This window comes from Erithacus rubecula (genome assembly GCF_903797595.1).
Source record: "Erithacus rubecula genome assembly, chromosome: 16".
Taxonomy (NCBI): Eukaryota; Metazoa; Chordata; class Aves; order Passeriformes; family Muscicapidae; genus Erithacus; species Erithacus rubecula.
Genome location: NC_136668.1, coordinates 7,779,917 through 7,793,494, shown reverse-complemented (window position 1 = coordinate 7,793,494; position 13,578 = coordinate 7,779,917). Strand labels below are relative to the sequence as shown.

The 13,578-nt window shown below is 39.2% G+C and overlaps 2 protein-coding genes across 4 annotated transcripts in view; both read right to left on the bottom strand.

The window, feature by feature from the left end:
• The window catches only part of FNIP1 (folliculin interacting protein 1), a 419,816-nt gene that overhangs the window by 235,143 nt on the left and 171,095 nt on the right, over positions 1-13,578 (bottom strand). The window lies entirely within an intron of this gene.
• The window catches only part of RAPGEF6 (Rap guanine nucleotide exchange factor 6), a gene marked incomplete at its 3' end in the record, with an annotated part of 117,353 nt that overhangs the window by 9,979 nt on the left and 93,796 nt on the right, over positions 1-13,578 (bottom strand). For both annotated transcript variants that reach the window (XM_079320080.1, XM_079320081.1), the window contains exons 23-28: positions 11,728-11,751; positions 8,812-9,032; positions 6,588-6,779; positions 5,205-5,339; positions 3,853-3,966; positions 1,626-1,851 (exon numbers count right to left, since the gene is read on the bottom strand). In XM_079320080.1, coding sequence (XP_079176206.1) covers positions 1,626-1,851; positions 3,853-3,966; positions 5,205-5,339; positions 6,588-6,779; positions 8,812-9,032; positions 11,728-11,751 — 912 coding nt within the window. The remainder of the gene's footprint in view (positions 1-1,625; positions 1,852-3,852; positions 3,967-5,204; positions 5,340-6,587; positions 6,780-8,811; positions 9,033-11,727; positions 11,752-13,578) is intronic.

Sequence of the window (13,578 nt, the reverse complement as noted above, 5' to 3'; positions counted from 1 at the left end):
GACAAGTGACAATATTACTCCCAAATCATTACAGCAGCAAGGAAGTTATTCCCAAGGGAATAACAAGTTTGCAATATGCATTTCCAGGCTGCACCCCAGATCCCTAAGTCTGGCCCACAGAAGTTCTTTTCTACCAGTCACAGCAACAGTGCCTGACAGAAAGCAGAGGAGTAAATTAACTCTTACATTTAGTCTGCTAACACCTTTTTCTTTACGTTTATAAACTAAAACAAAAATAAATATTTCAACTAAAATCCAGCCCCTTCACTGGCAGCAACATAGTTGTTTAGACAGAGTGGAAACAGCTGAATTTCAAGAACATTAAGAACTATTGGGCATAAGTAACATTTGTGGGAACAATATGGAGGGATGGATTCTGAAAAGTAAAATCCAACATTTCTTTTTAAAGAAATGTCTGCTCAAAGTTCTAATTGCATAATTAAAGGGGGAAAAATAAATTCAGGTTTGTATGAATGTAGAATACATAGGATTGCTAGACATAACTCAAGTCTCCCAACTATTTCTGGGTGTGTTAATAAATGCAGCACAACATTAAAATTCAACACCCTCCCTCAGCAGTTTACTGACAAGTTGTGAAATCAGGGAATGTTTCTTAGGTATGTGCAAGCAAGGGGTTTTATTTCCTTCCTTTTCTATTTTGTAAGTCCTACGATAAAATCCACTTTCTTCCCTCACAACCCACTGAAACTAAGGAATAAAAGAACAACCACAAAACCTGAACTCAGTGTGTATTATGCCTTCTAGAAAGAGAATTAATTTCTTTGATGAAGCACATCTTTAAATTTTCATTTTAATCCTATGAAATAAACTGAATTACTCTTTTCCTTCCATCTCTGGAAGTATTCAAGGCCAGGTTGGATGGGGTTGTAAGCACCCTGATCCCTGCTCAGAGAAGTGGGGTGGATCAAGATGATCTTTAAGGTCCACTGCAACCTAAAGCACTCTATGATTCCATGTGCTGGAAAAGTCAGAAATATAAGGAGCATTTCTCATTTAGCTGAACCCATGACAACTGAGGACAGACAATGCTATCCCATGATATACTAGGAGATATTACATCCTATGGATCAAGGTGCTATATCTAGCAGGAAAAATCCCAAAACTTCCAGTCTGAAGCATTATTTCAGCACAAATTCTCACTGCACTGAAGTAACAAGACCTAGACCTCTTACGTGGAAACAGTCAGAAAGACAGTGGCAGAAAACTGCTAGTCTGCCTAAGCAACAAATGATAATTAGAAAAATCCTTACAAATCACATTAGAGCATGTTAAGTGACTGGCACTGCTGACTCAGAGAGAATTGATCATATCTTGTTGTTCTTTTGATGTCTCTCACTGTGGCACTAATTTGCTAAGCATCATCCTGGCTTTTAACAAGCTCCCAGTCTCCTGCAAGAAATATCCAGCTAAACCCCACCAATGGGAACAAGCTGTTATCTCCCCAAGTAACACTGTAAGCTTCTTATGGAAACAGGCTCACACACAGCAGCCAGTGCTCCATCTTCCAGCAAAAACTTCATAACCAGAGTGGGGTGCACAGCTGTGTCCTTCCTTACCCCTTCTGAGAGCAAGCACCAAGCCCCAGCAGAACCAGCTGCACTTACCCTGGGCAGGGCTGGCCGTAATCTGTCAGTGCCTGAGGATGCTCTTTTCTGTCTGCCCCACCTGCATCCACTGCAATGAGGGATTGGGACAGGCTCCTCTCATCCTGCAGAGCTGCTGACATGGAGTCCACAGAGCAGTTGCTCACGATGCTGGAGCGCGATGAAATCTCGCTGTGACTGGAGTCCGAGAAGTTGTCGGATTTGGTGGAAGGAATTAGGGCATAGCCTAAGTACAGGAGAGATGAGAGGAGAATGTCTTCATCAACACATGGCAATGAAGTACTGACACACACAGTGAGGGTATTTAGAAAAAAAACAACCAAACTCTGTTTGCATACAATCAGTCCACTGAGGGTTTTAAGGTACTGAAGCTTTCAGCATCTATCAGCATCTATCTTACTAATGCAAGTCCAGGGACACCAATAACCCAACTGCAACTCCACTACTCTCCAGAGCAGTTTTAACCTATACAACCAGAACCAGCAGCCTACTGCAGCAGTACTGGGCAGGCAGATCAGCTCTTTCCAATTCTGCAAGTGCTGACTCCTTCAGTATAAACACAGCACACTTCCCACTATCTCTCTGCCATATTGCCATGCAAGACTCAAAAAAAGATTCTGGCAGTGGAGGAGGAGATACTAACTAGGGTAAAAGACAGCTATTAGCACTCAGGGATTAGCCATATGGTCCATTTCAGTTTTATTATCTGCTCCAAAACTAACAGAGAAGGAAGCAAAGGCAGGAAGTACAACCTTGGCAGGAGCTGGACCAGACTCCAGGGCTATTCCCATGGAATGGGAACAGCTAAAGACCCCACCAGACACACAGTAGAATGTATAATGTTTTGGGTTTTTTTCTGCTTGGCTTACCCTCAAATAACTTCTTTCAGACACAAATAAGGATACACCCCTATATAACACCTCAACCAAGTTTTTTTTTCCTAAATTTCTGCACATGTGCCTTTCAGTGAGACTGCCACATATTTACATTGATTAGGTGAAGAAGTGAAATGAAGGCAGTGTAAAAGCCAGTGATACACACAACTCATACAGAAGACCAATGCCCTTAAGAGCATAAACAACACAGATGATACAGTATGGCATATGGAGACACTGGCATACAGCCACTGAGGATAGAGCTCATCATTTGAGATTTCAAAGCTTAACAGTGATTGTTGCTGTAAGATTTTAAGAGCAAATATGAGCAGTAAATATCAATATTAGCAGACTGAATCTTATAATGTACTTAAGAGCAGCCTTTTTAAGATTAAATTTCAGTTTCCTTTCATTTGACAATAACTAATATTTTAATTCTTTACATTTTTAAGGGACTCTTTAAATTGACACAACTATACTGCAGTAAGAAACATCCTCACAGTGTTCCAACTACCTGGAGGATGATGGGGCTCCTCTTCATTAAAGAAATTAACACTATCTGAACTAACACTATCTTGAGCCATAAAAAACCAGCACATGTGTATGAACAGACTAAATATACTCATTTGCTGGGCTGAAAAGTACAGCAGAAGATGTGACCAATGGAATACACACTAATGCTGGAAGTGAGAATTCCAGTGACCCCCATATCAGGGAGTGTTTAATTAACAGATGTTGCAGAACTTACTGTTTCACTGGTATTTGTGACATACTAGATAATAACTGAACTGACACTGTACCTGTTCCTTGATTTTCTAAACTTCACATTATTTTCTTCACTGCACTGTAAGGGTGATTAGCTATAAAGAACTGACACAAACATCTGGAAGGGAAGCACATTGAACATCTTAAACATGTAAATGGATAATGCTGAAATAACTTAGATGAACTCAGGATATCAGACACAACATGGACATCAGTCTTCCTTCTAAAAATATATTATATAGTCTTCCTTCTTCTTCTAAGCCTCGTGCATAGGCAGTAGGATGTGTATACACTGCTGTTGCTACAGATACTTGCTGTACTCAGACTGTCAACGTCCTTGTCCTTTTGGTTTCCACTGCTTTCTAAGGCTTCAGTGGGCTCTGGCTCCCTTTTGGCAGTAAAAGGTGTTCTTTCCCTGGAGAAGCTTCTTTCCCTAAGTCTTCTAAACCGGAATCCCTTTATTTTTGTAGGTTCATGCTCAGCTTCTGCCTTTCTACTCTCTTTCTCTCTGTCCACCTTTGCCCTTTTCTCCGGATTCTCTCCAGCCTGGCAAATCATCCGAATTTGCTTTTGTAAATAAGCCCCACCTATTCCATAGCTGCGCTGTCCACTGTTCTTGTTGCTGGTTTCACTGGCCAGTGATGAGGAAGAGCCAGAGAGATTCATCTGACTGCAGTTATCCGACCTTTGGATGTTGCCAACTACAATGAAGTAGACACAGACAGATGTTGAGAGATGATGAGATAAATAACAACAAAAATAACATCCAAATTGAAAATTCTTTTTCTTCAATCCTATTTGTGTATCACTTGGGCACAGCTCAAAAGAAAATGAAATCTAAGATTAAGTGGAATGTGTTCATGCCTAAAATTATGTCTTTCAGCTGTCTGTAAGCATATATAGATCAATGAGCTGTTAGCATAACACATACAACAAAGAACAGATCACCTCAATCAAATGAGATCAGTGCTGAAAGCAAGTTGAATTGATGAAATAATTCCCAAAAAACAATACATTATTTCCAAAGAACCAGGTAAAAGTTAACAAAAATAACGTATTTATAAGAGCTATGCTCAGTGGAGCAAGATTTGGCAACCCAAATATTTAAGCTGTGTTTAAGTAAAGTAAGTGGCATTCTCCTAAAGGAAATAGGATCTTGTGAAGGCAGAAGTGGATGGACCAGCCTGATCTCCCACTGAGAAGGGTGAGAAGATGCAGCAGGTCACCATGCCATGCCATGCCAATGCAGTGGCTTTGGGCTGTCAGTGAGTGGAAGCAGCACAGAAGGGAGGAGAGAGGCCTTACACCATCCTGAGTGGTGTTAAGAGATTCAAATCAATTTCCATCCCAGGTTGACTAATGATGAAGTGATGCACGCCTTTTAAGATGAAGACATCAAAAATAAAGGGAATCTCATGGAATCATGAGAGACAGGGATGTATACAAAGCCCTGTGCACAAGAACAAAAATTATGAACAGCAACTTGAGGACTTAGATGGATCCACCACTCCTGCAGCAACCTAAACCACCTGCCCTGGAAAACTATGACACCATTCCATCTCCAGCTCTACCTAATCACCTGGCATTCCAGCTACCTTGGGCAAGACCAAAAGTTGTCTCAAAAGCTGCAGTTTCTGTCCAACACTGCAGTCTTCAGGAAATCCCCAGGTTTGTGAATCCCATTTATTTAAGTGGCCACCTAAATCTGAACTAGCATGATGCCAGGTGTGAGCACTTCACATCTATTGGGAATCCTGCCAAAAGCACTTAGGCAGTATTTTAAGAAAACACTGTTCCCTTTTTTAAATACTAAGCGACTTAAAGGTCTGAAATATACAAATACATTGGAAAATCATGTCTTTTCACAGAAAGACAAACCACCAAACCACCCACGCTGGTTTAGGCTGCAGTTCCTGGGATGATGCTGCCCCACACGTACCTTTGCGTGGGGAGCCCTGAGGAGAAGCAGGTGGGCTGGAGTGTAGAGAAGATGCCATGGACATAGTGTCATCTGTTTGCTTCTTACTACTTACTTCCTCAGACAAGCTTAGTGACTTCTGTGGAGAGCCTGTACCTATGAAAACAATGGGATCAGTTACTGCACATTATTCTTCTTTTGAATTACTCATTTCTGTTTAAACAACAAATAAGCACCATGTTGAACAATCAGAATATTCAGTAAAAAGAGGAGCAGATGTTCAGAGAATTCTGCATGTGGAGGCAGTCTCCACTTAAATTTAGATCAGCTGTGGCCACTGCTACTGTTGGCTACTCCTCTGCACTGTGTTGAAACACACATATTCCAACAGGAACCACTGCCATGGATACATTTGTTGTATCCTTTGTTGCCAAAGGACTATGTAAAAAAAAAAAAAAATTAAAAAAAAAAAGTGTGCAGTATAAATCTTGGCAGAAATCCTTGCCCATAGCATTGTTGGGACTGTGTTAAAAACCATGTGTGTCCCAGCCACCAGGTCAGTTCAAGATCTTCACAAGCAGGTGTTCTCAAACCAGCACTCATGGGCACTGTGCACAGCTTGGCCAGTTCAGCAAAACCAGTGTCCCATACATGGTTTGGTGTTCCTCACTCACTATTTGACATCCTGCAGAGGACCACCACACACAAATGAATAAATACCTCTGAGAAAACTTTCTGGAACTTGTCAAACTGCACAGGCTTTTCAGAGGAGAACTGAAATGAATACTAAATGGAACCAGTATTTTATATGCTGTAATATACTGTTTTCTGAAGATATTTTAAATGATGTTGATGCCAAATATACTTTAAAATAATTTCATAACACTTACTGACTGCAGCTAACTTCATTTAATAATCCACAATTGCAGCTTTCAAATGATACAACCATGACGTAAATTTAACAAAAGCTTTTTAATAAAGAATATACAGCTTTACAATTAGGAAAGTTAAGAGACAAAAAAATTATGTTCACTAGGAGCAACCAATAATATAATTTGCTCCATTTGACCATAATGTTGTTAAAATGGTGTCTCAGAGGTTAAAATATTAAATGTCTGTGATTTGTTTCAGTGATTTCACCCAAATATATTAGAGTTCTGAAATAAGAGCATATTTGGAGACAGCACCTCACCATTAACTGTTTTAAGGAAAGTTAAAAAAGACTGTGCAAATGACTAAGCATGCTGCCTCAAACCCTAGCAGTTTGCACCAGCTGTTTTAAAATGAATTTATTTCATGAAGCACAGTGGTATTTCACATACACCACCCAGCTACAAAGAGCTCCTCCCTCCTGTTTACTTACATCTTTAAACCTCCCCACCCAGGTGAACTGAAGATACTCACTGAATGTGACATGATCTTTTGTCAGTCCCTTTTTCCTGCTGGGGTACAAATTCACACTTGGGACCTGAAGAACTTGACTCATTCGGTTTTGTTGATGCTGATGGGCTTTTGTGGTTTGGCCAATTGATCTCATGGGCACTGGAGACATTTCAGAGGATTTCCCTCCTCTTCTCTCACCTAAATTCTTTGTCACTGTTAAGGAAAAGCTGCATATAAAAATCTAGCACTTTCAGTTGCAGGATTATTGCAGTATAACCATCCAGACAAAGGAACCACTGTATAAAGAAGACAAATTGGATTTTAAACCATTTCTAGTCCAAATACTACAAATCTCATCACACTGAAGATGGTAAGTGAAAGAACTTTAAAGAAAAGCCCTAAATTATTTAAAATGCCATAGAAGTACTTAATCAAAAGATTAAAAAAAATTTGTTTATTTCTACCAAAAGCCTGCATTTTAAATGTTTGCATGCAAAGTGCAATTGCATAACAGCACCTCCTTCAAAATCGGGTGGTTTTGCAACTGGCAGTAAATGTTTCACTAGGTGGCACAAGTGATTTACAGCACAGGACAATGCTTCAGCTCCTGCTTTAGTCACCCAGCAATTCTCAGGCTGAAGTTAAGGACATCCAATTTCTCATTATATTCTGTTGGAAAACTCTGGATTGCAGTGCCACTACTGCTCATTCCTACCACAGGCAAAGCCAGAGATGACTGCTGAGGTAAGAAATGGGGGAGCTGAACCCTGAATGTGGATAATCCAACCAAGTGCAAAGAGACATCCCTGGGACAGGTCAGAGCTCTCACTCCACCAGATTTAAAACCACGAGGGGCTGGCAGCCCCCTCATGCTGCACATCACTCCTCAAATCTTCCTCCCAGATCTGTAACAAGTGTAATCTCAACTGGATCTACTATCTGTGGGTTTTGGGGTTTAGGGCTTCTTCCATAGTTTTTAAAAATGCTACTTTTAATAATATGCCAATCTATTTTATAGTTATCTGTATATCCAATTAAATTTCATTTTCTTTTTTTGATGTTTAAGAGAAATATGGACTTGATTTGCATAACTATATGAAGTAGAACAGTTAGTATATATTCCTATTTTTACTTCCGAATATCTATGGCTAGCACTGTGCAAGTAAGATTTTAATTGATTTTTTTAAAACAAAGAAAAACCAATCAGATAACATTTATGTTTTTCTCTTGGGCCTTGTACCTGTCATGATTGCACATAAATTATCTATCAAGAGTTCCAACATGAAGGATTTAATATTTTTTAAAAGGGAGTTTAATATGGCCACTTCCATGTTTCCTGCTTCAGTGCTGTTTAAAAGTAAATGCTAAAATAAAATTTGCATAAGATAGGATCTTAGGGAATAAAAGGGATTTGCATTCTTAATACTGGCTAACAGCAAGGACTTAAAATTTTATCTTCGAGATACCATCTCCTAGTCATCCTTTGAACTTACTTAATCAGAGACAAAACAGTATTTGAAGACAAAAAAAGCCTTAAAATGCTGTATTTGGATAAAAAAAGCAGGAAACATTATTTTGTTTAGCATAGTTGTTATTCATCCATTTTGAAATAAATCTGCCTTTCAAGAAAGTGAAAACTGCTAGAGTATCTAAATAAAACACAATTATAATTTCTCATTTCTAAATAAGAATTTACTGAACCATGTAAGACAGCAGGTCAGACAACAGTTTGTTTGACAAGAGCTCAAATTATGAGTGCTGTCCTGCTGTAGTCTGCAATTTGTGACTGTCAAGGCATGTCAAACTCATCAGTCAATATTGACCCAACTTCTCAACAATCTTCATTTATTCTACAGTGCAATCCATTGCAGTTTCTATATTGATTTTATCTCTTTTTATTTCTTGCTGTTCATGTGGTAAACACTACTTTTATCCTTCCTAATTCTGCACAAGGACAGCAGAGCACCAACAGAGCTGATGTGCTATTGAATTTCCTGCCAGACTGATGGAAAGACACACAGCTTTAAGGAACTAAAGGTCAAAATAAAAAACATCAGAGATGTTTTTTGAGCTCAACAAAAGCATGAACACTCGTGCTGTCTTGCTGAAGCTCTCAGTACACAAACTGACAAAACAACACTTGCTACAGTATTGTCTCCTTGGAGGAAAGGGTATTTCTAGAGAAGGAACAACAATTTTTATAAATTCCATAGACCAAGTTGCTGTTGTAGCTCACTGTACTTACAAGTGCTGTATGCAGGCTCACACTGAAGTGACAATATTTGGATCTTTTCCTCGTCTGTCTCTACAGTGAGGTTGGACAGGTACTGCTTCACCTTCCTGGCCATCTGCGCATCCTCGTAGAGTTTCTTGGCGTTCAGCAGGGAGCTGCGGCGGGCACGCTTCTTGTGAGCCCCTCCCTGCACATCCAGCATGTTGGAGTTCATGCTGCCCTGGCTCAGGGACCTACAAGAGAAAAGATCCAAGCAGTAAAGGTTCAGTTCTCAACAGCAACAAAGAGCTACAGTAGCACAGGCCAAAGCGGATTAATACCAATAATCTCCAGTTAGGGCTAGGGCATGCTGATGCAAATGAGTTAAAAAAGATGAACAGCATTAAAACAATACTTGTCTTAACATATCTGGGTAAATTGAGAGCAGCAATTTGAGTCTAGAACAGGACTGCACATGGAAATGTGGAGCTGGGAAGAACAAGGGGTAGTGCTGAGTGTGGAACTCAATTTAGCTCAGCTAATGAACCGCAGGCTTGTGCTGCAGGATCTGCAGCTAATGAGAAGAAACAGCCTCAAGCTGTGCCAAGAGATGTCTAAACTGGACATTAGAAAAAACTTCTTCATGGAAAGGGTTGTCAGGATCTGGAACAGCCAACCCGGAGAAATGGTGGGGTCCCTGGAAGTGTTCAAAAACAAAAGTGTTCCAGCATCCCTGGAAGTGTTCAAAAAACACACTTAAAGCACTTGAGGACATGGTTTGTGGTCAGCATAGTGGAGGTGTTGGGTTGATGGTTGGATTTTATGATCTGAGGTCTTTTCCAACCTTAACAGCTCTATTAATTCACCTGTAGATCCTAAAACTAGACAAACTTGGTAACTTTGTTGGTTTAAGGAACTGGGTACACACTGTGTGCTTACACAGAAACTTCTTGCTCTTAGCTGAGCACAGAAATGAGTGACCACTGCAATCTTCTTAGAAAACTGATTCAACAATGGTTAAAAACGGGGTAAATTATGTTAAATGTACAAAGTGCATTTGATTACACACTTAACTTCTTTCTTCAGTCAACTAAAAACATTCACAGAAGAGCAGCTCATTAAAAAAACATATCAAGAAAAAGGTGAGGAAGGCAGTGATGATATACATATAGGTTTGTGCAGAATTGCATCTATGAAAGAGGATGCTCTCCAATACTCCTGATTTTGAGATCTCAAATCCATCAGTAAGCAAAAATAAATAATACTGTAATTGTTAACGAATGTTACTCTCCCTGACAGTCACTCCTATTCACTCTGAAAGAGTGACCAAACTGATCTGGGTATAGTTTAAACAGTCACCTCTGTTTCAACTGCCAGAAGTCCTACAGCCACACCAGTCTAATGTATTTTTAAATAAATGGAGATCACAGCACAAGTCACATGTAAATTCTAATGGAAAATGTCAAAGTCAAATGTCAACGGCAAAACTGGGTTTTTCTGCAGATTTTTAAATATTCAGATGAATATTTTTAAAGCTACATGAAGAAATTTATCAAGATCTTGTGTGTTTACAGAATCACAAGTGGCAGAATACACAACATCAGGCACAGAAGAGCCACAACAGCCAAAGGAGTCAGAATGAAACATGTTGTTAGAGAAAATCCAAAGAATCAAGTACACTGAGCTTAGAAAATAAATGCTGGAAAACAGCTGACTGCAATATTTTCAAATATGTTAAATAAATCATTCCAGCAGAAAATACAAGCTTAAAAACTGTCAGCAATTTATAGCTTAATTAAATAAAAAGGTAGAATTATTGGAGATAAGGAGCAGCAAAAGGCATGATTAAGTGCTCACAGCTATTCAAACTAAGGGGACACTCCTGTCTCTTGATGGATAAGGACAAAGCTATTCTACAACCATCAGGAAATTATGCTTATTTTTAATGATAGAAATATTCTATTTTTTATGTACACACTGGGTTGTTTTTTTTTCCTTTCAAGTCTAGATCTAAATTTTTAAGGTAATTTAATTTTATTCCCTTTAACAGTTATTTTTCCTTATTCCCTTCTGTTCACAGTAATTCTAAGGGTTAGAAATTACAGTGGCTCCATGGGTCCTGACTATTTCTCCCCATGAGCTGCTTTGTGAGCTGTGGATTACTGAGCACCAAATGCTGCCAGCCAAGGGCATCCACACCAGTATCAGGGACCAGTACCCAAACCTGCCAACCCCAGTATGACCTGCCCAAATCCTGGCCCTGTCCCAGTCTGGGACATGTAAATGCACACAGGTAACACTTTATGGGCAAAAATACACATAACACACAAAATATGGCTGCAATGGCAGCCTTAAAATCACTGCCCTGGACCAGGCAGGAATTTCCCTGGGCAACATCAGAACTCTCATCTTTAGTCATTCCATGATCCAGACCTCACACAACCAACACACCCAGAGGTATCAATGAGGATTTTGGTGCAGGAAATGTGAGATACATTTTAAACATATACTAAAAATAAATACTTTGAAGGTGGCCTCAACACAAACCTCAGGGAGGAAATTACTACATCATTACCACAATTCAGTGTCCTTATAGCTGAAAATGCAGAATAGCTTCAACTTCTCTGCAACATGTTAAGAGGCAAGTTACTTATTTCATTTACTTCCCAAAATAGTTTGCCTTCCAATATAACTGCACAGCAGGGTTTTTTTCAATGCACAAAGCCAAAACTCAAACAACTTATCTACTACACAAAAGCAACTCAGAATTCTTATAGCAGCAGTAAAACATTGGCTGTAACCCCTTACTTCTGTTTTCAAAAAAACACATATTGTAGGGTTAATAAAATGCATGCTGTATTTCAGATGCATGCACTAACAAGGAAGATGCAGTATGTTAAGAATTGCATAATCTTTATTTATCTTAGTTGCATTCAGCTCTACACTTACCCCAAACTTCTCCACCTCTTCTTCCTGTAAGCAAGAGCCATATACATTGAAGCATGTATTTGAACAGAAAAGCACAGGAAAAATAAAACAGTTGAGAGTCAGGAAGAAAGATGTAGACAGGAAAGAACAGAAAAGAAAAATTTCTACACAGCCAAATTCTTCTCAAACAATAACACAATGTTTTCATGAAATGCAAGGGCAAGACTTGACAAATACTTTAGTATCTATCAGATTTTGTTTAACCTATGAATTGAAAAAATTGAACTTGCATTAATTTCTTTTATTTTCTGTAAGTCGAATTCAAATTTGATGGAGTGCAACTCATTCCTATTGCAGAAAATGGGATTAAATCAATTTATTATTTGCATTAGGCCTGTTGAAAGTGTATGAGAAATCATTGCTATCAATATTGTTTTCTCTTGATTGTTGGCTGGAAAACAAGTCAGTTGTCAAATAATTCTTGAAAGCCTAGATGCTCTCTATAATTGGTAATGAACTTATGAGCAAGTCTCATGTTGCCACTAATACACATCTTTTCTTGTTGACTTTTCATCTTCAAAAGCATTTATTTGGTGCTTCGTAACAGAAACTGATAGATCAAACACAAGAGGCAATGAAAATTAATATAAATGACATGAAAACATGGAATTATTTTCTTTTCATGTTTGGCTCTATCTCTAATATTAGATGCCTAAGTAGTTTATGGCAGTGTGCATAATTTAAATTAAAGTCATTCAAATGTGTTCTGTAATTCTGAAAAACACACTCAAGGTTAACTATTCACTATTACATTTATTTAATGATTACACTTCATGAGGTCTTACGAAGTGCATGGATTATGAGGGAAATTTATTTATAAACTAATTTCAGCTGTGAACGCTAAAATTTCTCAAAAGCAATCACAACTTCTCAGTAACTGACTTTATAGTTTTATACTAAAAATGAAATCTTGCTAATTCCAATCCAACTGTATAAAGGTGAATCTCCACTATGAAACAAATCCATCTTTAAATAACATTAACAGGATCTGTTATTTTTGGCTCAGACTGGGCCATTTTTAGAGTTACAGAATCACAGAACAGTTTGTGTTGGGAGGGATCTTAAAGTTTATCCCTTGGCAGGGGCACTCTCCATTAGACCAGGCTGCTCAGAGCCCAGTCCAGGCTGGCTTTAAATGCCTGTACTTAAAATAAAAAAATATTTCCTGATAGCCAGCCTTGCAAACAAAAGCCAGGCAGAATTGATGATCCTCTAGGAATCCTGACCACTGGAATACCACAGGGCAAATATCTATGCTCTTATAAATGATCCCTATCCTATTTCCTTCTACTGCATGGATGTCACACATCAGAGAGAATCACTGATGAGAGCTGCACAGGTGACTGGAATTCCAGGTGGATGAAGCACACTTCACCCAAAAACTGTCCCCTGTGTCTCCTACTTGCACTACTCCCTCCAGGGTGTTCAGAGAGCTCTCCTCTGCTGGGGTGCACACAGGTGTGGGAAGCTCAAGAGAGTATTTTGTCCTTTTCTGAATCAGAGCCATGTGGCTATTCAGCACCAGACATGACCCAGCTCCCACCCCAACTGCACCCTGAGGGCTCTTGCCTGGCCCATCAGTCTGAGGCAGACAGTGCAAGGAGCAAGGCCACCCCCACCCATGGACACACACAGGATCAGGACCCTGCACGGACACAACAGAGCCACTGATGCTTTTAGCTCAGCCAGTGGGAAGAAAACAGATGCAGGAAATAATTCATTTCCACTAAATAAAATCTGGAGCTAATCAGTACCAGATTAGAAGTAACGTTGCTTTTATTCTGTGCTTTGTTAACACCAAGACTGGTGATA